The sequence below is a fragment of the Pisolithus orientalis genome, assembly GCF_024613125.1.
Source record: "Pisolithus orientalis strain OTSU chromosome Unknown F5J12scaffold_11, whole genome shotgun sequence".
Classification (NCBI taxonomy): Eukaryota; Fungi; Basidiomycota; class Agaricomycetes; order Boletales; family Pisolithaceae; genus Pisolithus; species Pisolithus orientalis.
In genome coordinates, this window is record NW_026260792.1 from 1,062,073 (window position 1) to 1,083,169 (window position 21,097).

The following is a 21,097-nucleotide window of genomic DNA, read 5'->3' on the forward strand; positions in this document are numbered from 1 at the left end:
GGATTTTTGTTGCCGGATTCGTGGGAATCGAATTACGTCACGGAAACGGTATGTACCATATATAGAAACCAGTGTGTCTCCAAAGTTGACCACAAAGAAAAAATATAAGATAAAACATGAACATGGATCACCGCTCGCCACGTCGTTCTTCGACGACAGCTGTCACCCAGCGCACCAGAGTGACTTCTAGCATCGATTCCCACCCTTCCTCTCTGCGCGCGACAAGACGCGGATCGAAGTGGATGGGCGTTTCATTCGTAGAGAAGCGAATCCTTTGCGCTGTGGGTGTCGATGGACTGCTGGGTATACCACGGCCGGGAGATGCATTACGCGCCGGCGAGGACGAGGGCGTCATGTGGTCGGGGCGACCTGGTGCAGAAGGAATGATGAGGGGGAGGAGGTATCGCAACTTGAGGGCTCTGCGCGGCCATAAGTCAAAGAAGACAGACAGGGGGAAGAGAACTCACCCAGCCCACAGCCGAAGGTTATCGGTCCTTCTAAATGTCCATCCAGTCGCTCCTTTTTCATCCACACCCTCTGCATTCTGCTCCAGAGATATAATGTCGTGAATAGAATCGACACTGATGAACCCCCATGGCTTGCGGGAGCGCCTCACACCCGTGTTATATGCCACACACAGTGGTTGCCCCGATGACAGGACACGAAGCAAGGCAGTCCTTTCGAGTGGAGATGGAAGAACACAACGAAGGTATTCCGGTAAGAGAGCCTGTAAGAGAGCGTAGGCGCGCCCTGATATGGCGAACGGATCGACGTTAACACCAATTTCGGACACGGTTAGAATACTAACCGATGACATTATCTGTAAACGAAGACCGTTTGGCCCACTCCGGGAGATCGTCTTCGTCCGTGCTCTCCTCTTCTGACTAGGGTCTCCATTTCTCCAGGTTCCTCGGACAGCGTCATTGCTTGCAGCGAATCCATGGAAACAACCCGACGCGCCGATGACGGCCGCTCACAAGGGAAACGGAACGAATTAATATCACCTGCGCTTACTCGGCGACCCTTGCTCCGACTCTCGCGATCCCGTTTCGCAACACGTTCGCGTGCCCTCTCCCACCCACGCTTCCCATCCCTTTGCCCATCGAAAAGTACGTCATCGACGAGATCCACATACCGCTGAACGATGTCCCGTTCCTTGCCTAGATCCTGCAGCCGTACGTCCTGTTTATACAGCCATCCACCGCCTAGAACAAGCTTATCGTCCCACCGCTCACGTGTCTCCTGCTCCTCCTCGTTAACGTGAGTTTCCTGTTCAAATTCATCCTCCCACACCGGGATCGAGTCGTAGCGACCCTGGACGCGGATAAACGATATCGACATATCTGGATCAAAAGCTTGCGAATCAATCTCGTCATCAGATACGCCACTCGGTGAGGCGACACGCGAATGCGGATTCTGTCCATGCGACGAACCATGATCGCTCTGGGCATCATACACTTCGTCCGTCAACGGTACTCTCGAGCGTTCCTCGAGTTCGCGAAGTGCAGACAATACCTCCAATGCCGACTTGCGAATCATCGATAGAGGATCTGGTTGTGCGCTCTGTCTGGGTTTGTTCCGTTTGACGGGATCGCCTGCTGCGATCTTGTTGCGATACTGATTGCGAATTGTCCCAGCGGAGTCATCCGGGAGGGCGATCACGTAGTTGCGCACGGAACGAATAGCACGTGTCGTTGTCTTGAGAATGCCTAGAACATCAATGTGGCTGTTTGATGGCGATACACATGGGGTGTCAGCGGTGCTGGAGAGATCTAGTTCCCAAACGCGAGTCGTTGCGACGAGATCGTCTATGACGCCTGGAAGGAACGCGTCCGGATCCGTCTCGTATGTCTTGACAAAGGGCGGGAATGTTTGTGGTCGTGATTCGGGGATGACGGGGGACGGAGGGAGCTCGAAGTCCTGTATGGTATCTAATGACGACGGTGCATCTGTCTTGAGTGATAGCCCACCAATCGCCGGGACGAATTGGCCCTGGAGCTTATTGGATGGTCTGTGCGGGGGTGCGGCGTGAGGACGGACGCGAGAGAGAAGAAAACGTACGTCGTCTTTGCAGCAAGGCCAGTCTTGGTAAAGTAGTGCTGGAGATGCTCGATGCTCCCCAATGCCATGACACTCTGTCGTTTGGCTGCACTTCGACTGAATGGTTTTACTGGTTTGTTGCTTGCATTGCTATTGGGATAGAAGGCAATCTGGCGACGAGACCCAGCCGGTTTCTTGGCTGCAAGCAGATCCATGGTCTGTGCAGAGTCTCCTAAACCTGAGCCTGTGATGTCCGGCGTCAGTGCTGGCGGTGTCAACGACGGGTCCGACGCCATGCTCGTCGTTGTCGGCAGTCAAGCCGGAAAAGGCAGTCATGATTCCTGATCCGGGGGGGTCACTTTGTAGGGGGTCAATTAATGCCATCATGCTCGGCAGCTGTCCTTTCCCTTGCAGCAGCGGATGGAATTTCATGGCACATGCAAAAGACAGGCATTACTGGTTTCAGCTAAGAACAGCACTCACAGCAGGTCGCTGGGGCTCTGAAACACCAGCCCAAGCCCCCAATGCATCGCCGTTGTCGTGGTCGAGGTTGTTCTACAAGTTTAACAAACACTGCAAGGGCTTCCAGGACTGTAGCACAGATCGCCGCGCAGACGAGGTTGCTTTCATTGTTGCTAGGTGCAAACTCGGTGGACGAGGATGCGTTGGGGAACGAACAGGCCGGGGAGTTGAGGTTGGGAGACGAGTGTGTACTGGCACCAGAGCGCGTCGAGGAAGCAGCTGGAGGCTATCAGACACTCCAGAGCTTGGAGAGCAGCAATCCATCTGACGTGAGTTTGTCTATTTTTCTCGGGCGTGCATTGTGTAACCTTCACCTTCTCTCGCAGTCTCTCCATCTCGCGTTGGCATATTACGCCTACGCGCTCGGACGACCAGAACAGTGCTTGGCTCACTTGTCCAAAGTTTCCAAGCTGGTGGACGCTCAAAGTCACATACCTGTTACACCTTCGAGCCGAGCCGAGGGCCATACCCTCCAGATACCTGGTTCTGTGACTGCATCGTCATCCCCCTTGACGGGCAGCTTTGTCTCTGCCATTTCGTCTCCATTACTCCCCGACATCTCAAATGGGAGGGCATGGGCAATCATGGAATCACTCCGAAGCATATGCTTACAAGGTAAGATCCCCTTCTGTTTTTTCCTTACCCATCGACGAATATCGCCATTCTAGGCATGTCCTATGAGACCCTCTACCCCTCGGATCCAGAAAAAGCCATCGAAGCATACGCAGTTGCCCTTCCTCTACTGAACATTATTCAATTCACGATTCCCCGAGCACCCGATGCTCAGCCTTTACTGACGTCATTTACGCATTATCGCGAACTGTGGCGGTGGGCAGAACGACTCATGTTTCGCGCAATTACTCTTATTGCCCGCACGCGGCCTTTGGACGAACCGGAGAGCTTGATATGGATGTTCTTCACTCATTATCAAGCGTGTGGAGCCTTTTGGATACCGACGTTCAGATTCCCTTATAGGTCTATCGTGGCTGTGCTGCATCTCCGTGCCCTTATACTCAAACACCGCACCCCTTCCGAACGCGCGCCGCTGAATACCTCCCTGCGGCCTCAGAAACTCCCGCGATGGTTAAGTGTGGCGCGTTCTGTCGCACACGATTACAAATCCATATTGGACGAATGCACGCATTTCCCGAGAGCCGGAGAACGGAATGTCAAGGTGGAAGATTTTGTAGACCTATGCGTCGCTGTGTGGGAAGCAAGTCGGTCCGTGTCCGATTGGGCAGATTGGGTTATTGATGTAAGTGAAACACATCCATGCCTTATGCTTGTGCCAAAAGTGTCAATGCTGTATAGACCCTTTGGTGGGCGACGAAACTAACGTTCAACTCGTACCGCATCTTCCGACATATGAGTCGGTTGCTTTATGTCACCGGAGACAGCGAACTTCCGAAGCGCATGCTGCGATTGTATGTCGAAGTAGTCGGAAAATCTTGTGAAGCGGGCATTGACGACGACTACGATACGGATCGCCACTGGGTAGAGACCCTTGTCGAAGGCTCTAGGATGCTATGTCGTCTCGCGATCTCCCGACCTGGCTGGGATGGCGTTGAAGAGGCCAAGGAAGCCGGCGACTTCATTGAAAAAGCGAAGACGCGTTTGGATCGAAACGACAAAGAACTCGTTGCCAGGGTTGCGCTTGCGGAAGGGGTCTGGCATACTATTTCTGGAATTATTGGTGAGTCATACTTTTTTTCAATTGCTCGTGACGATCGCAGCCGCCGATGTCGAAGCTAACGGCACGCAGGTGTGGATTTACGAGAGCGTCCCAAACGATTCGCGCTTGCCCTTGAGCAGTTTGTAAAGTCCGTCGGGACGTATCCAACGCCAGCTGCGCATCATCACCTTGCTATTTCTTTGGCGCTTCCTGGACCCTCCCAGGACCTGAAACAGGCCATAACTGTCGCGGGCGCGGCGGTGGAGGGGGAGGCGCTTGAAATTCGGCACTGGCACCTTCTCGGATTACTTTTGACAGCGGAAGGACAATGGGATAAAGCCAAGAGCATACTTGAAATTGGAGCCAACATCGGTGAGGCAACCTTGGAGTCCGACGAAAATAGTACTACCGAACAAGAATCTAAGCCGAGTGATGTTAAGGTCAAGGACTTCGAGACCGAGAAAATTCCCTCTGAAGTCTCCGAAAAATCTTCCCGTCCGGCAGACGCTAGCGACATTGGCGAAATGCCTGCACCTGATCGCGAGTTCAAGTTTTGGGAACCCCTGCTTGACCCCAATGCGAGGTCTATACCACCTTCGGCGACACTGTTGCAGCCGCTACCTGATCACCCACCACCGTCGCGAGTCGATGCGTTCGAGTATGCGTTACAGCTGAGGCTGACACAGATGGCGCTTACGGAACACGTGGAAGGCGCTGAAGGTGCGGAGATCAAATGGGTGAATGTGTATGGCTGGATAGCGGAAAGGAAGGGGTCTGTATCAGAGACACCAAGTGAGTTCCTTTTCGTATTTTAATATATGGCCGGGGCTGGACACCTTCGTAGTTCGGTCTTCAGTAGACACGAGCTCCAGGACGACGACTACGCAGTTAGGATCAATGGTCATTGTCTCAACGCCCCAGGAATTGGAGAATGAGAAACAACCAAGCGGCGAGCCTTCAGGAACTCTGGGACTGATTACAGCACCAGAGGGGACCCCACCCCCGATCACTGTGACCCCAGCGACTCCGGCAGATGCTGATCACCGATTCTCTATTGGTAGCGAGCCTCAGGAACAATTGAGGCGGTCAGCGTCGATGGGTGCGGACCCTTCCACGGGGAAGAAGGTACAGCAAATGTTGAAAGACCGTGTTCACAAGGGGCAAGAGAAAATCAGTACCATATCGAGGAAAATTGGGTACGGCGTCGGTAGGAGTAGCAGTTTACATCTCAAACGGTCGAGCTCCGCTCCGGGTAATCGGGCCGTCGTATACCACTTCACACATACTCACCCAGCACCCATAGATTTTCAGGCTGTGCTTCGGAATCATCAGTATCAAGCATCTTCGATCCATTCCCGGCGAAGGTTGCGTTCACTTATTCGACATCACCATCGCCATGAGTCTCCTGTGGAATCGCCACCTGCGCCCCCGCCACCCAGTTTACCTCCCGTGCAAGAACCTAAGACGAGTCAGCGGGCGACCAGGGAGGACAAATTGCTGAGTGATTTATGGGCTGCATCAGCTGCGACATTCCGTAGGACGGGTAAGATCGACCAGGCGAAAGGTGCTATCCAAGAGGCCGAAGTGAAAAACCCTGACAACCCTAACGTGTGGGTGCAGGTGTGTCTCCTTTGTTGGTACCCTTGATGTGGCCGCGTCTGATTGCCGCCGAAGTTCGGATTATACCATTACGCTCTAGGTCACGAGCGACAAGCAACACAGGCATTCCAGAAGGCATTATTTATTTCCCCGGACGACGTTTCTGCTGCTGTTCATATGTCTCGGATATATCTTGATTCGGCGTCGGATGGCGACATCGACATGGGTAAGATAGATCTGACCGCGGGGCTGCTAGGATACATCACTCGTTCTCGAGGGTGGAACGTGCCAGAGGCATGGTATTACCTCGCAAAAGCGTACGGTCTGCAAGGCCGCAAGGAAGAAGAGCGAGAGTGCCTGGTGAAGTCGTTTAAGCTGACGGAACAGAGGTGTATCAGGGACATCGGGCTTGCAGTGGGGTGGTGTTTGTAGGCCGTGGTAGCTAGGATCTTTCTTCCGAATGGTTCTTGCATATTCCATAATTTGACTCTGGATCTACAGAATATGTGTCACACCTCCGGTATCGGGCAACACTTACATATCAGTAAGGAAAGTATTTTTTCTGTTTCGAACGGGAGTGGGGCCCGCGCGAAGAAACCGCTAAGTTGAAAATGTAACAAGAGGCACGCCACCAAATCCCGCGCACTATTAGTACACAGCGCTTGAATGAGGGGGTAACGTCTTGACGCAACTGTGGCCAACAGGGTCAAACCCCCGTTGGAAATTTTGCCGTGGTGCTGTCGTTATTGACCCCTTTTGTTAAAAGGTCGAGGCTGTATTCCCTTTGCCTTGATCGTATTTATACTCGGCCTGAATTTACCTCCAAGTCCCCAGTCAGTGCAGCTCTAATGGCATCCACATCTACCATCCCCCCCGAAACCAAAGAGCTGATTTCTCAAATAGAGGGCATCCTCCATAACCTGGATGTGGCGACGCGCAAGCTTAGAAAATCATGTCTCCCAGTCGAGGAGATACCGCGGATTGGCGCATTGCTCGACACCGCGGAGGATCGACGTACGGAGATCGTTGCCAACGTCCGTATGATTCGCGACAGGCTACGTTGAGTGAGTGTCCCCCGTAGAAGTGTATGGCCTGTTGCTGACTGGTTTTTTGGTGCCTTGCTGTGGCTAACGGTTTAGTGTCCCCTTCGCCATTGTCGAGACAGACTTCGACAACGAGTGGGTGGAGGGCATGTAGTCGGGAAAAGTAGAAACGCGAGCGGAGGAGGTTGCGTGGTGAAGTCCAACACGGGCTTGTGGCTGATGTGGCCAAGTTAGATGTAACGATCCATGTTCCTTCTCCGTGGAATACCAGGATGACAGTGACTATGCCGAGTGGCGAACTCCATATAAGGTCCAATTTACGCCAGCACCTCATTGTAGGGATTCAAAAAGCCGTCCGTTCCTCGCTGCATGCGTTGACGTGGACGAGAAAGTCTCGGTGCGAGGCAGCTATAAACAAGCTATGCTACACAAGGAGACTGACCTCACATTACACCTTGATGAGGAGACATCGATGGGTCGAGTGCCAGCAGAGTCTGTACGGTGGAAACTGAAACTAGGGAAACAGAATGATATACCCCCACCTCCCCCCGGAGCTGTTGTTAGATCTTCGGAGGTGGAACCCATGTCGCCCCCCCCGTCGCACGGTTTGACGACGAGTTGGAAAATTAGGAAATACGTATGAATTTGAATTTGAAGACTAAAAACCGACCTGCAACGAAGGAACCGCAGTCGAGAGGAGAATGACGAGGTCGATGAGACCGGGAGTCAGATCTCAGTAAAGGAGGGCTTGTTGAGTAAGAAGCAGAGGGTCGTCACTTAAACTACATCGTCTATTGTTCTGTTCATCTGTACTTACTTTGCCTGTCTCCGATATGGACATGGACAATTCTTAGTGGGTTTCCGTGGGCAAACTTTCCAACGTTAATTACATAAAGGGGCTTACTTCCAGCGCTGTTACTAGTTGTCCACAGGTAATCGTGGCAGTTACCATGATGGCGAGACGCGAATACATACGGAACTCGCAGTCGCGGGTGCAGCGCCTTTAATAGTGTGGGCACTAGCCTATCTATGGAGCTTGAGTTGCAAACTGTCTCTGGTATCCAGATTCCACCCTGCCAGTGAGTGAGCGCGGGAGCCACAATCGTCATATCCATATTTGGAATTTCAGATCTGTTTCGATCCTGCTTATGGAATCCTCTAAGATTATCCTTCAAGCCAGTGTCATGTATTTTGACAGCGACAACGGGTACACACGGTAGTACTATTATCCGAAAAAACGGGACTATAAAGCAGGCGGGGATTTAAGAAGATGATCATAATAACGGTTCTTGAACTCAGACGTGGGAACCCCTGCTTGACCCCAATGCAAGGTCTATACCACCTTCGGCGACACTGTTGCAGCCGCTACCTGATCACCCACCACCGTCGCGAGTCGATGCGTTCGAGTATGCGTTACAGCTGAGGCTGACACGGATGGCGCTTACGGAACATGTGGAAGGCGCTGAACGTGCGGAGGTCAAATGGACGAGTGTGTATGACTGGATAGCGGAAAGGAAGGGGTCTGTATCAGAGACACCAAGTGAGTTCCTTTTCGTATTTTGATATATATCCGGGGCTAGACACCTTCGCAGTTCGGCCTTCAGTAGACACGGGCTCCAGGACGGCGACTGCGCAGCTGGGATCAATGGTTATTGTCTCAACGCCCCAGGAATTGGACAATAGGATCGCTTAAAGTTGGCGCATACGCCTACAGCACGATTACCGCAGGTAAGCTGTAGGCGTAAGTATCAGCGCCAACTTTGAGCGACGCTAATGAGAAACAACCAAGTGGCGAGCCTTCATGTTCTCTGGGACTGATTACAGCACCGGAGGGAACGCCGCCTCCGACCACTGTGACCCCAGCGACACCAGCAGACGTTGATTACGATCCTCTATTGGTGGCAAGCCTCAGGAAAAATTGAGGCGGTCAGTGTCGATGAGCGCGGACCCTTCCACCGTGACGGGGAAGAAGGTACAGCAGACGTTGAAAGACCGCGTTCACAAGGGGAAAGGGAAAATCAGTACAAGATCGAGGAAAATTGGGCGTGGCGTCGTTCGAAGCAACAGTTAACATCTCAAACGGTCGAGCTCTGTGCCGGGTAATCGGGCCGTCGTGTTTCCTCCACACATACTCACCCAGTACCCCAGTATTGAGCATCTTTGATCCATTCCCGGCGAAGGTTGCGTTCACGTATTCGACATCACCATCGCCCTGAGCGTCCTGTGGAATCGTCACCTGCGCCACCGCCACCCACTTCACCTCCCGTGCAAGAACCCAAAACAAATCACCGGGTGACGAGCAAGGACAGATTACTGAGTGTCCATGCGAAAGGTGCCATCCAGGAAGCGGAAGTGAAAAACCCTGAGAACCCTAACTGTGGGTGCAGGTGTGTCCCCTTTGTTGACACCCTTGATGTGGCCGCATCTAATTACAGCCGAAGTTCGGATAATATCATTACGCTCTAGGTCATGAGCGATAAGCAACATAGGCCTTCCAAACGGCGTCATTTCTTTTCCCGGACGACGTTTCTGCTGCTGTTCACATGTCTCGGATCTATCTTGATTCGGCGTCGGATGGGGACGTCGACATGGATAAGGCAGATCCGACCGATGGGCTGCTAGGATACATCACTCGTTCTCGAGGGTGGAACGTGCCAGAGGCATGGTATTACCTCGCAAAAGCGTACGGTCTGTAAGGCCACAAGGAAGAAGAGCGAGAGTGTCTAGTGGAGTCGTTTGAGCTGATTGAACAGAGATGTATCAGGAACATCGAGCTTGCAGTGGGGTGGTGTCTGTGGGCTGCGGTAGCTAGGATCTTTCTTCCGAATGGTTCTTGCATTTCTTGAGATTGACTCTGGAACCACAGGACATGTGTCACCTCTGGTATCGGGTAATGCTTACATATCAGTAAGGAAAGTATTTTTTTCTGTTTCGAATGCAGAGCTGGGATCGCGCGAAGAAACTGCGAAGTTGAAAATATAGCAAGAGACAGGTTATGCTAGGAGGTGATAAGTCTAGTTGCCGAATCAGGCACGCCACATTCGAACGAGAAGGTGACAACTTGACCCAACTGTGGCCAACAGGGTCAAATCACCGCTGGAATGGTGCCGTTGTTATTGACCGCTTTTATTAAAAGGTCGAGGCTGTATTCCCTTTGGCTTGATCGTACTTATACTCGGGCTCAATTTACTTCCAAGTCCCCAGTCAGTGCAGCTCCAATGGCATCCACATCCACCATCCCTCCCGAAACCAAAGAGCTGATTTCTCAAATAGAGGTCCTCCTCCATAACTTAGGTGTGGCGCTGCACAAGCTTAGAAAATTATGTCCCCCGACCGAGGAGGTATCGCCGATACGCGCATTGGTCGACGCCGCGGAGGCTCGACGTACAGAAATCCTTGCCAACATCCGTATGATTCGCGACAGGCTGCGGTGAGTGACTGCCCCCCCGTACAGGCGTACGGCCTGTTTCTGACTAGTTTTGGGCGCCTTGCTGTGGCGAACGGTTTAGTGTCCCCTTCACCTTTGTCGAGACAGACTTCGACAACGAATGGGTGGACCGTATGCAGCCGGGAATAGTCGAGGCGCGCGGGCAGGATGGCCACCCCTTCTTGCGTGGTGAAGTTCAACACGGGCCTGTGGCTGATGTGGCCAAGTTAGGACGTAACCATCCGTATTCCCTCTCCGTGGAATACCAGGATGACAGTGACTACGCCGAGTGGCGAGCTCCATACAAGGTCCAGTTTACGCCGGAACCCCACTGTAGGGATTCACAGGGCCGTCCGTTTCCCGCTGTATGCGTTAATGTAAACGAGAAGGGCTCGGTGCAAGGCAGCTATAAACAAACTATGCTACACAAGGAGACTGGCCTTATATTACACGGTGATGAGAAGACATTGATGGGCCCGGTGCCAGCAGAGTCAGTGCGGTGGAAATTGAGACCAGAGAAAAAGAACGATACATCTGCACCTCCCCCCCGCGTTGTTGGATCTGCGGCGGCGAAGCTCATATCGCGCCCCCCTGTCGCACGGTTTGACGACGAGTTGGAAAATTAGGAAATACGCATGAATTTGGCGAATGAAGACCGACCTGCAATGAAAGAACTGCAGTCAAGATAGGGGGAGGAGAATGACGAGGTCGATGAGACCGGGAGTCAAATCTTGGTAAAGGAGGGCCTGCCGAGTAAGAAGCAGAAGGTCGTCACTTGAACTACATCATCCATTGTTCTGTTCAGCTGTACCATTACTATCCATTGTTCTGTTCGTCTGTTCCACTCATCCACTTACTTTACGTGTCTCCGATATGGTTATGGACAATTCTTAACGACTGTGCAAGTCAGTGGAAGATTTGGCCAAATTACCGGCCGTGACAACTCGCAGGATTCGAGGTGGTTCTCTTAACTATCAGGAATGGTTGTTCCCAGAGGCAATGTGGCACAGATGGGGACAAGAAATGGACTTCTTGCGAAAACGGATGCGATGGTCCACAGAGCTCCCAATACGGAAGTCACGACTTAGACTGACCCCCAACATTTTAATGACGGACCTTTAGGAAAACAGATTATTAACGCACCTGACACTAGTGGATTGCCATGCGGAACCTTCCCAACGTCAATTAAAGGGACCTATCCCAGCGCTCGCTCTACGCGTTCAACCAGTTAGCCAGGGGGAAAGAGTGTATGGTGCTTATGGGAAAGGATCTATGTGTACTTAGTGAGGTATGATATCGCAAGGGGCAATGATTGAAAGGACTGGGCGAAAACTGGTAGGATGTTCCAGCCCGAAGCCAAGACCCGAGTCATCGAGCTGTGCTGTGAGGGTGGGCTGGGTGCCGAACAGGTTCGCTTCGAGCAAGACGTCGAGTTTTAGGCGTCGGACAATGAGCTGTTAACTCAGCTGCTTTGGACGGACTGTGGGCGGGAGCGGTGGGTGGGAACGAAGAAAACGAGAGACTAATGTGCAGCTCAGCTGAGCCACGAGACGAAAGTGAGAGTACGGAGAAGAGAAGCGATAAGCCGACTGTATTCTCACGCGTAGACTATATTCTCAGTACGCTACGTGCCTTCGCTACTGAGAATTGCCTGTCCACTGCATGTAATCGTGGCGGTTACTACGATGACAAGACATGAACACCTACAGCACTGGCAGTCGCGGGTGTAGCACCCTGAATAGTACTTGTGGACACCGCCTGTTTACGGAGCTTGAATTGCAAGCTGTCTCTGGTATCCAAATTACACCCTGCCAGTGAGTACTTGAGTGGGCAGCGGGAACCACATATATCTTATCCATCTTTGGAATTTCAAATCTGTCCGATCCTGCTTATGTAATACTCTAAGATCATCCTTCAAGCTTCAAGCTTGCTGGCAGTGTCATGCATTTCAACAGCGACAGCGGGTGCATACAGTGGCCCTACATCCGAGACAGCGGGACTATTGAGCAGGCGGGGATTCAAGAAGATGATCATAATAACAGTTCTCAGACTCAGATCTTCCATTGGCCCACGGTGGGTCCCACGATAGGCTATTGATATCCTCTTATTGTCCGGCGTGGCGTGCTTTGACCTTAATGGTCCTCGTCCTATTGGTTTGTCATTCCTCCATAATAAATATTGTTGGTCCACATCGTGTTCCACAGTAGGGTTGGAGGCACGTCGCCAATGCACCCGACCGCCCACCGCTTTGGCACGGTCAAAGCGAGGGTCTGTCCACGGCCTTTAATTTGCTGCACAAGTGAGTACCGCGAAACTCTTCACTCCTCCCTTCCACTATCTGCATCCATCTCCCCAATTTTCTCTGGAGACTTTTCTGTCCTTCTCAGCACAGAATGCGCATGCATCGTCCAACCGCAATATTTGGTAGCGACCCCCAAGCCCTTGCTCGTATCTCTCCTTCGCGGGCCGCAGATTACCTTAGGTGCTTCATCACCACGGTGGCAGGCACGGTCCCCAAGCTTCCTGCATTGGGGCTAACCATAGAAGAAGTTAATGAAGCTAGCCTTATGCTTGACATCATCGAACGGACAGACCCCACTCTGTATGTCGTTTGCCCCGCTGTCCGTGCTGTTGAGCTATTGTCTAACACGGCACCACGTTGAAGGCGACAACTGCAATCCGTTTCCAAGCAAATCGCAGATATTGCGACGACGATTCAGCAGCAACAGACAAACATGACCTTCACGGTTGAAATTCTCTGTCTCATGGTCGAGGTCCTGCAGAACCATGCCCCCTCCGTCATTGCTGACGTGTTCAAGGCCTGGACTCGCAGCACCTGCGGCATCTCCTCTTCGGCCCCCTCCTCTCCCGACAAGGCACCCATCTTCCCTGATTCCGAAGAATTCTCTACTCGGAACGACCCCGTTGGCGAACGTTTTGCTGCCGCTGCCCCGTCTGGTGTGGAAAGTCCCCTTCCCACCCCCAATCGTAATGATCCAGGACCGCATCACCCTCTCAGTAGCTCTCTACCCCCAAGTGACCCCTGGTCGAGCAGCTCTCTGCACGAAGTACCTGCCTCTTCTCCCCAACCGACTGTCAATCAACCATTCAACGACGAAGATACCTGGAAAGTCCCGCCTTACTGGGACGCCCGCGGTCGCAGTTCTCGGAGGTTGCGGCGCGAGGGTGCATTCATACACACACCCGACTGGGATGCAATGTCGAAAACTTATGGGCGTGGCGACGATGCTGCTGAAGATGACCGTTCGCATACCCCTACAACAAATGATGTGCACATATCGACAGCTATGCCGCCTGCGGCTCATGCCCGAACCCACAAACATGAGGTCGGGGAACGTGCGTCTTCTCCTACACAGCTCCCGGCCTCTATTTCTCAATCACAAGTAGGTACCGACACCGACAATGTTCGGGCCGTTCCACAACGTTCCGACTCACCGGACGCTACCGAGCTCAGGCGACGCGTCCATGAGCTACAGGAATATATAGACAAAGGATACGAAGGACGGCTACCGCCATATCAGAACAAAACGAAGGAAGCGAGTGATGCATCTAGCTCGCACAATGTCCCCTCTTCCAACTCCAATCTCCCTGTAACCTTACCACCACCTACCCCGATGACGCCAAGAAAGAAACGTCAGCGGGCGCCCTCACAGTCTCCATCACGCTCTCCATTTCACTACTCGCCTGGTTCACATGCGGGTTCAGCAGGTCTACCCGAGGACGAGGACGAGGGCCACCCCACTGAGGCGCGTGCGGTAAAACGAATGAAAGTCTCTGCCCCCACATCAACGCCTAGACCAGCCCCCACTCCCGAGAACATCCCAGCTTCCGCTTCCAATTGTACGCCTGAGCCGACACTCACCCCTGAGATTTCGGCTATGGCTTCTGGAGTAAATTCAGGAACGAGAAGCCCCACGCCTCCGAGGAGGCGACCTCTCACGCGGACAGCAACAATGGACCAGTTCGATTAGTCTTCTGCACTTTTTGTTCTTTTATTCGCTTTCCTATTCCTCCCACCCTTCCCTCAAATTGTGTTGTAGTACTCGGTTGTGTCGGGTAGTCCATGCGTGCTACGGGTGTCCCCAATTCTAGCACTCCATATTTGTATATTTGTATCATTATTTCAAGCGCTCAACGTTCAGTGGTATTTGATCAAACTGTACATCAGCGTCTGTTCCGTTAGGAGAGACTTACAATGGCTTGCACCTACCAAGCGAAATGCTATTTTGCGGGATGTTTGACAAATACAATTATTCGTACGGGCACTTTGGGAATTATAACAAAACTGTTTCAGCCCCTACATAACTTTATCCCGCTCCCTCGGTACCACTCAGTCAGAAGTGAGGAGTCGACGCGGAGGGGGTGTTGGCTCCTCACTTCTGTGGTGATATCTTGGAGCGCTGGACACAGACGAGGCCACCTAGGAAGTATTCGAATTGGCACTAGGCTCTGGCCTCCTGGGTTCTACAGCGCAAACACAGTAGATCCACGGTGAACTTGATGAAATAGTCCTTACCAAATATGTCACTTACTGGTTTGGTCTTCACCATGAATTCTGTTTGCATGCCTTTTCAAGCCCTCAGGCCTGGCAAAGGTCTTGTTGCATATGCTGCACACTGATCTCGCCGCCTTTCCTTTACACTTGCTTTTCCTGCCTGTAGACTTCCCAATGGGCGATGCAGAGTACGATTTGGAGGCTCGTGGCCCATCTGAGCTGTTCCGCTTAGATTCCGCTGTCGCAGAAAGGTTTCTCATAGGTAGGCCGATTATGGGTGAGGAAATTCCGATCCCCGTGCTTCCACCACAGAATCCAGGTCAACAGTAGGATGAAGAAGGAATGGAAGCTCCACTCAGGTCAGAACTTTTTCGGGAAGGAGGGGCCTGCACCGAGTGTGGAACCCGGCCTGGGATTGGAAAAGCTGGGACAGCGGGGCTGACAGGTAACAATCCGACGGAAGTATGAGACGTGCGGACGCATACAGTTTGCTGTGTGTGGTAAGCTGAAGCGGCGGAATATACGAGCGACTGCGGCATAGAGGAGCGGGAGCCGTGGAAGCATGGGGGTGTTGTGGGAATAGACGGAGCATTGGGGGGCCAAGAATCATGAAGCCATGCGTCGCTGCTGCTACGAGGCAAACCATTATCAGGGCTTGCACACAAAGTCGAACGGACACCGGACGGTGGGAAATTACAGGCTATCTCAGGAGGAGATATTGTGGAAGGAAAACCAAGTTGAGCGTTCGTGGGTGACAGTAGGCTGTGTTGGGCTGGCACGAGATGTGTAGGCGAGGTGGCTGGTTCCACCACAGCAGAACTCCCAACACCTATGTGAGCCACCTGATACTCTCTCTGCCGGCGAGCATACGGAGACAAACTGTCACAAGAGCTGTTCATAGCTTCTCGAACCGGACCTGGATAGACAGGATAACGCGCAGAGCCATGGGGAGGACAAGTATTGCTAGAAGTCGAATTGTTAGCCATCTGTCAAATAACGAGACAGTGCGAGACTGGACTTTGAGTCAAACCTAAATAGGTATTAGCATAGGGGGAAGAAGGCTCTCGAGGAGTACTTTCGAGGAGAGGTCATTTAGGGTGCATAAGCCGTAGGCTCGGCTCCTCTCATGGGAAATCCAGAGCTAGGGAGGAGGCGAGTGATCGCTGTACCAGTGACGAATTTCGTGGAATCGTGAGTGAGGTTGGAGTAGACTTGGCAACAACAACAAGATCGCACTGAACAGACTCGCGCATATCGAAAGCCTCGCGTTCGACGGTCCCAGTTTGTCGGCCGTATCTTCTGCAATGTCCACCGGGCACGTTGAAAATTCTTGACCGCAAAAAGTGAACTGCTATGTGTAGCATGCCGCTGTTGGTTTTGCACGTAAGCAGCTGGGACAGTCAACAGTGTCTTGTGGACTCACCAAAACCTACGTGTGAAAGGATATCTGCTGCCTTGCATGATCCAGCCATTGTACTGACAGAACCTCGTTTCCGCAGAGAAGGTAATGTAGGTTCCATGGGAAGCTAAGCCTTATGGAAAGCCGGACAACCGCGCTTTGTTTGGCAGGTGATTTTTGTGCCGATGTCGAACGTGCGGTACGTTTTTCGAAGTTTCGAAGTTCTGTCAGCAGGGGGACACCAGACACTGCGGTAGTGCAGTCGTTGGTCACGCAGTCACGCAGAACTTGGACGTGCAGTAGCGCAGATGACGGACCTGCGGTAAGGCAGATGACGGACGTGCAGTAGCGCGAATGTTGGACATGCGGGAGTACAGATGCCAGAGGCGCATTCAACAAACATTGCAGTACGAAAATGCAAACCACCAATCCCCTTTAAGTTGCATAACGATGAGACTACAAATTAAACAGGTACCACAAAAAGAACCCTTCTGCAAGAGGGAGGCCAAGCCGTGCAAGCGCGAGAGCAAAATCCTGCTCAGTGTGTGAGGTTAAGTAGAGTTCCACAATACTCGCGACGGCTGACTGAACGTAACCATGAGCCTGTAAATACTTTAGTGTGTGGACTCCGAGAACCTCAGCGGCAGGCTTAGGAGGGGGAACACAATCTGACTGATAGAATCGACTTTCTATGACACCGTGCAAGTTGCGCACATAGCTATAGATGATAGGGGAGGGCTTGACGTCACCAGCCCATACCATGTTAGGGCCACTACCTAAAATAAGTGAGCGGGTTACTTGCAAAGCAGAAGAAAAAAAAATACCAGCATCCTTTTGACTCATACTTAACACAACAGGGGGGGGCAGGAGTTGGAGCAGGAAGGGGAGGAGTAGTGCAGAGGACACCTGATGCGAAGTTAGACATGTGGAAGGAATCAGAATAAGAGCTGTTACCTTTATACCCTTGAACTTCTGATAGAAGATCATCAATGCCCTTGGCAATCATGAACGCTAGTGCATCCCGAAACATAGATGTCTCTCCCCAGCATGGAAAGAGGAAACCTCGGAGAGCACTTATCGCAGATTCCCTGTAGATATGCATGTCAACGTGACAAAATGCAGGTAAAAATGACTCACTTTGTACGGTGTATGCCTATACGGTTTCCAACGACGACTGGGTAGAATTTTCCAGTATGGTCAGAGAACAACTTGCATACAACATCTGATCAGCCAAGAAGCTTCAAAAGCTCACTCGAATGTGGATTGTGTGGGGCTGGGTGCAAGATAGACTGTAATTGCTCATCTACCATCTTAGCCTCCGATGACGATAAGCACTGGATGACCACTGGAAGCGGTGGAGAGGAATGTCCGCAACACAGTGTGGGCCTTGCGCACTTGGTGAGTACGCGTGGTATTACTTAATCAGACACTTACCATGTGTGGTGTATGCCAGGCCTATCACCTCCGATGATGACCAAGTATTCCAAACGAGCCTCAGTGACTGGAAGCGCACTCATGGCACATGCTGGAATACAAGCTCACTTTTAGGCCCGCAATTTATATGCAAAGTAACCATACTGTACATAGTTTTTTTTTTTTTGGGGGGGGGGAAAGAGCATTGCTACGAGTGATAACGCGGCATTCACAACGAACCAAGAAGTACAGATGCGGACAGAAAATGGAGGTAACAGAAGAAGTTACAAAGCGGATGATTCATGGCCACTCGTCACCGGGGACCCAAACTGCTTTAAGCCAAACCCAGGCCACTTGCAGAACCGATTACACTTGTGGTGCTTCTCAAACAAAGCAACAGTGGACTCAAGATTTCCTTCGCTAAAAACATCTGCTCCACTGCCAACCGAGCTATCCAAAGTGTGAGAACTAGCGACCGTGGACAAGAGGAAGAGAAGACCAACGGGTCTGTCAAAATCTGAGGGTCTGTGAGCAACATGCGACTCCCTGTGAATGTGGTTAGTAAGGGCATATGAAATGTGGATTTTACTTGCCATGGTAGTCCAATATGATGACAAGACCTCCAGTCTTGCAATACTGGATGTGTTGAGTAAACACAAGAAACTCCGCAATGTCATATCCATTCATTCCTGCGGACATCATCGGCTCGTAGTCCATGTTATGAATGTACTTAGTGAATGCTCTGTTACCACCCTCAATTTTCTCTTCAAGGAGGTAAACGCCACATAACATGCCACTGAACTTGGGCTTCACAGGACCTTTGGAGATTTGGGAATGTGCTAGGGCCAAACCAGCTTCCACAAAGCGAAGGTGTGGAATATCAAATGGTGGGGGAGAGGTGGCAGATGCAATCACATTGTCTATGAAGTTGTATGTCATCGTAAGAAGTGCCTTGGCCCAATATAGAGTGTTCACTTCACAATGTAGCTTTGGCAGTTCATCGCCCAAGGAAAAGTGTATGATTCACCACTAAGCGTCCTCACCTCTAAGAGGGGTAGTGGAATTAGATGCAGGAGGGTGGGTGGGTGGCCTGAGAAATGGCCGCTTCACCATGACATTGTCATGTGGGTTTGAACCTAGGCCGGAAGGAGAAGGTGGGGTAAGCATTAACAAACCAGATTGAGCAGTCTTGAATCTGCCCATGCCAATAAATGACTTAGGAAAATTGTCCATATTCAACCTGCCTGTATAGGACTCCAATAGGTCAATATTAAATGAACGAAATTGAGGATTATCCAAGATGACAGCGAGTGGACGTGTAGGGATGGGATAATACTGTATCATTTCGAATGCCTCTGTTAGAACTACGAATTGCTGTTAGTGATTTCATGCATTGAAGACTTGAAAATCCCTTACCCTTGTTGACATTGAGCTCAGACGATCCACCAGATTTCAGTGCCTCTCTTAGGTTGTCCTGGCTAGGAGACATGAATGGAGTCAGGGCAGGTATTTTCCTGGGCGGTGACATGGTGGCAGGTGATGGACTAACGATGGTCTGTTTTGCAACAGGGTTTGTTGCAGCAGCTCTGTTGGTGCTAGACAGTGTGGTGATATCGCCGATGGGTTCGGTGGCTTTGGGAGTAGGGCATGCAATTTGTGAAGCTATACATGATGGCATGAACATGGTAGGAGCAACCCGCCCATGGAAAGATGTAGGTGCCACATTGCTGGTGGATGTGGAGGGTGCAAATGCAGATCTGGTTGGTGGTACTTCATCTCCTTTGTCACTTGAGATGACGACTGTAGTCAAGTCCTTGGAAGTTGTAGCCCCAGATTCCATAAATGCCTCATATTCAATCCATTGAGGAGCAGGAACAACTACATATAACATGAATTGTTTAGACTTAAAACCCATGGCCTTCAGGTTCCTCCATGCAGCCTGGAAGCACTGAGAATAAAAGTATGGGCCAGGGTCCTGGTGTGCCCCAAGATCGACCCAGTCTGTGTCTCAGACCACAAACTTGTCAAAATGCCATGCAAACGTCAGACAGAACATCTTCACTTTAGGGATTATTGTATCAAGTGCAATTGGCACAAGGTCATGGGCAGGGATGAGGGCATCAATATCTTTCTTTCCTTCACATATATTCTGTATAGTGAAATGAGTTTGTATAAGTTTGTGGGAGTGAGCACTTACACTGAATGGATTGCTTTGGTTGCATCCATGCCTTGCACCGCCTTCATAATGCACCAATAGCTTGAGTGATATAGTTTCTGCTGGTGGGGAGGTGTATGTCCATCTAGCCCAGTGATTGTATTCTTCAGTGTAGTGGTCATGATGAGATGTATGACCAGCACAAGGTGGTAGCATTGTCGGCATGCTTGTGTGTGCTATCCTACTTGCACCCGCTGTCTGAGAACCATGCCCTGGTACTGGCCACTGTGAAGGATGAGCAAATCGAGATGGTGTGTGATCTCCACACCATGCAGAAGGGGCTGCCACCTCTGGGCTGCAGGAGACAGCCACAACATGGGGCAGGTTGATTGATACTGATGATTCAGTCAGAGGATGCTATGGAATAAACATTCCCATAACCTACAACTATGCTGGGCAGCATTGACTGATCATTGGATTTTGAGAGGGTTGGGCAGAGCATTAGGATTCGAAGAATTGTGTTCCCCAGCAGCTAATAACACATAAGTTTGCGATTAAACACCAAAAGGGTTTCCATGTACCTGTCTTGTGAACTGTAGTTGACAACTTGTGCAAGTAATGGAGATTACAGGACGAGCAAACCCATTGCCCACTTTGACCTGGTTCGATTGTAGCAATATAATATTGGGGTTCACCCTGACATATCAATGCCTGACATTTTGGTCTTTCACAGTAGCGGTCTTGCTTGGCAAACACATCTTCAGTGAACTGGGTGGAGACTTCAGGGAGGTCGGCCATGAAAACCTGACTGACAACACCATGGCAGTGAAAGGCTTTTATATGCTCACAAATCCATACAATGATCCATACTAGCTGGCACTCTTCAGAGAGTGAGACACCTTGGACTAGTATTCATGACCTTCGAGCATGAATCACCTCAGACCTGATAGGATTCCTGCCACTGCCGGTCAGTTGACATGAGGGCATGACCCACAGCCTTCATAAATAGTGAAACTCTAGCCTACATTCATGGGTGGTGTGTACTTACTGCCTGCCATCAATGTGAAGGAAGTAGCACATGTGGAAGGTGGCAGAGACCTGAATTGTAGTCCAGGCATGGTTCCATTGGCTTCTGACATAATAGGGCAGTACCCGCAGCCTTCGTAATAGTGAAACTCCTGCCTATGTGCATGGGTGGTGTGTACTTACCACCTGCCATCGATGTGGAAGTAGCAGCACAGGTGGAAGGTGGCAGAGACTTCAATCATAGTCCTGACATGATTCCATTGGCTTCTGACACAATAGGGCAGC

At 51.3% G+C, this 21,097-nt stretch overlaps 8 protein-coding genes across 8 annotated transcripts; 4 read left to right on the forward strand and 4 right to left on the reverse strand.

The window, feature by feature from the left end:
- Window positions 1–3: 3 nt before the first annotated feature.
- Window positions 4–2,367, reverse strand: F5J12DRAFT_826596 (uncharacterized protein). Its single transcript, XM_051745522.1, has 5 exons — window positions 2,062–2,367; window positions 917–2,011; window positions 809–870; window positions 468–750; window positions 4–419 (listed from the first exon to the last, which is right to left on the reverse strand). The coding sequence occupies exons 1-5, from the start codon at window positions 2,334–2,336 to the stop codon at window positions 128–130; spliced, it is 2,007 nt and encodes a 668-aa protein (XP_051600952.1). The 5' UTR covers window positions 2,337–2,367; the 3' UTR covers window positions 4–127.
- Window positions 2,368–2,470: 103 nt separating this feature from the next.
- Window positions 2,471–6,265, forward strand: F5J12DRAFT_782319 (uncharacterized protein; the record flags this gene model as incomplete). Its single annotated transcript, XM_051742712.1, has 8 exons — window positions 2,471–2,633; window positions 2,680–2,831; window positions 2,889–3,177; window positions 3,231–3,817; window positions 3,874–4,255; window positions 4,325–5,026; window positions 5,079–5,854; window positions 5,909–6,265. 8 exons carry the CDS (start codon window positions 2,471–2,473, stop codon window positions 6,263–6,265), a joined length of 3,408 nt encoding a protein of 1,135 aa, XP_051600953.1.
- A 416-nt stretch (window positions 6,266–6,681) lies between these two features.
- F5J12DRAFT_927063 (uncharacterized protein) lies at window positions 6,682–9,572 on the forward strand (the record flags this gene model as incomplete). The annotated part of the gene is made up of 9 exons (XM_051749396.1): window positions 6,682–6,867; window positions 7,148–7,461; window positions 7,534–7,631; window positions 7,942–7,955; window positions 8,176–8,416; window positions 8,560–8,604; window positions 8,783–8,975; window positions 9,057–9,228; window positions 9,366–9,572. 9 exons carry the CDS (start codon window positions 6,682–6,684, stop codon window positions 9,570–9,572), a joined length of 1,470 nt encoding a protein of 489 aa, XP_051600954.1.
- A 274-nt stretch (window positions 9,573–9,846) lies between these two features.
- F5J12DRAFT_58191 (uncharacterized protein) lies at window positions 9,847–11,103 on the forward strand. The gene is made up of 2 exons (XM_051740161.1): window positions 9,847–10,306; window positions 10,386–11,103. The coding sequence occupies exons 1-2, from the start codon at window positions 9,978–9,980 to the stop codon at window positions 10,927–10,929; spliced, it is 873 nt and encodes a 290-aa protein (XP_051600955.1). The 5' UTR covers window positions 9,847–9,977; the 3' UTR covers window positions 10,930–11,103.
- A 1,593-nt stretch (window positions 11,104–12,696) lies between these two features.
- On the forward strand, window positions 12,697–14,407 carry F5J12DRAFT_936081 (uncharacterized protein; the record flags this gene model as incomplete). Its single annotated transcript, XM_051749628.1, has 2 exons — window positions 12,697–12,905; window positions 12,969–14,407. The coding sequence occupies 2 exons, from the start codon at window positions 12,697–12,699 to the stop codon at window positions 14,293–14,295; spliced, it is 1,536 nt and encodes a 511-aa protein (XP_051600956.1). The 3' UTR covers window positions 14,296–14,407.
- A 572-nt stretch (window positions 14,408–14,979) lies between these two features.
- Window positions 14,980–16,188, reverse strand: F5J12DRAFT_58277 (uncharacterized protein). Its single transcript, XM_051740162.1, has one exon. The coding sequence runs from the start codon at window positions 15,803–15,805 to the stop codon at window positions 15,140–15,142; it is 666 nt and encodes a 221-aa protein (XP_051600957.1). The 5' UTR covers window positions 15,806–16,188; the 3' UTR covers window positions 14,980–15,139.
- A 395-nt stretch (window positions 16,189–16,583) lies between these two features.
- Window positions 16,584–17,735, reverse strand: F5J12DRAFT_927066 (uncharacterized protein; the record flags this gene model as incomplete). The annotated part of the gene is made up of 5 exons (XM_051749397.1): window positions 16,584–16,994; window positions 17,173–17,306; window positions 17,356–17,392; window positions 17,471–17,604; window positions 17,653–17,735. The coding sequence occupies 5 exons, from the start codon at window positions 17,733–17,735 to the stop codon at window positions 16,675–16,677; spliced, it is 708 nt and encodes a 235-aa protein (XP_051600958.1). The 3' UTR covers window positions 16,584–16,674.
- A 180-nt stretch (window positions 17,736–17,915) lies between these two features.
- On the reverse strand, window positions 17,916–18,642 carry F5J12DRAFT_719492 (uncharacterized protein; the record flags this gene model as incomplete). Its single annotated transcript, XM_051741173.1, has 3 exons — window positions 17,916–18,069; window positions 18,135–18,173; window positions 18,221–18,642. Coding segments are annotated over 3 exons (615 nt in total), but the record flags the coding sequence as incomplete, so codon positions are not given.
- Window positions 18,643–21,097: the final 2,455 nt, after the last annotated feature.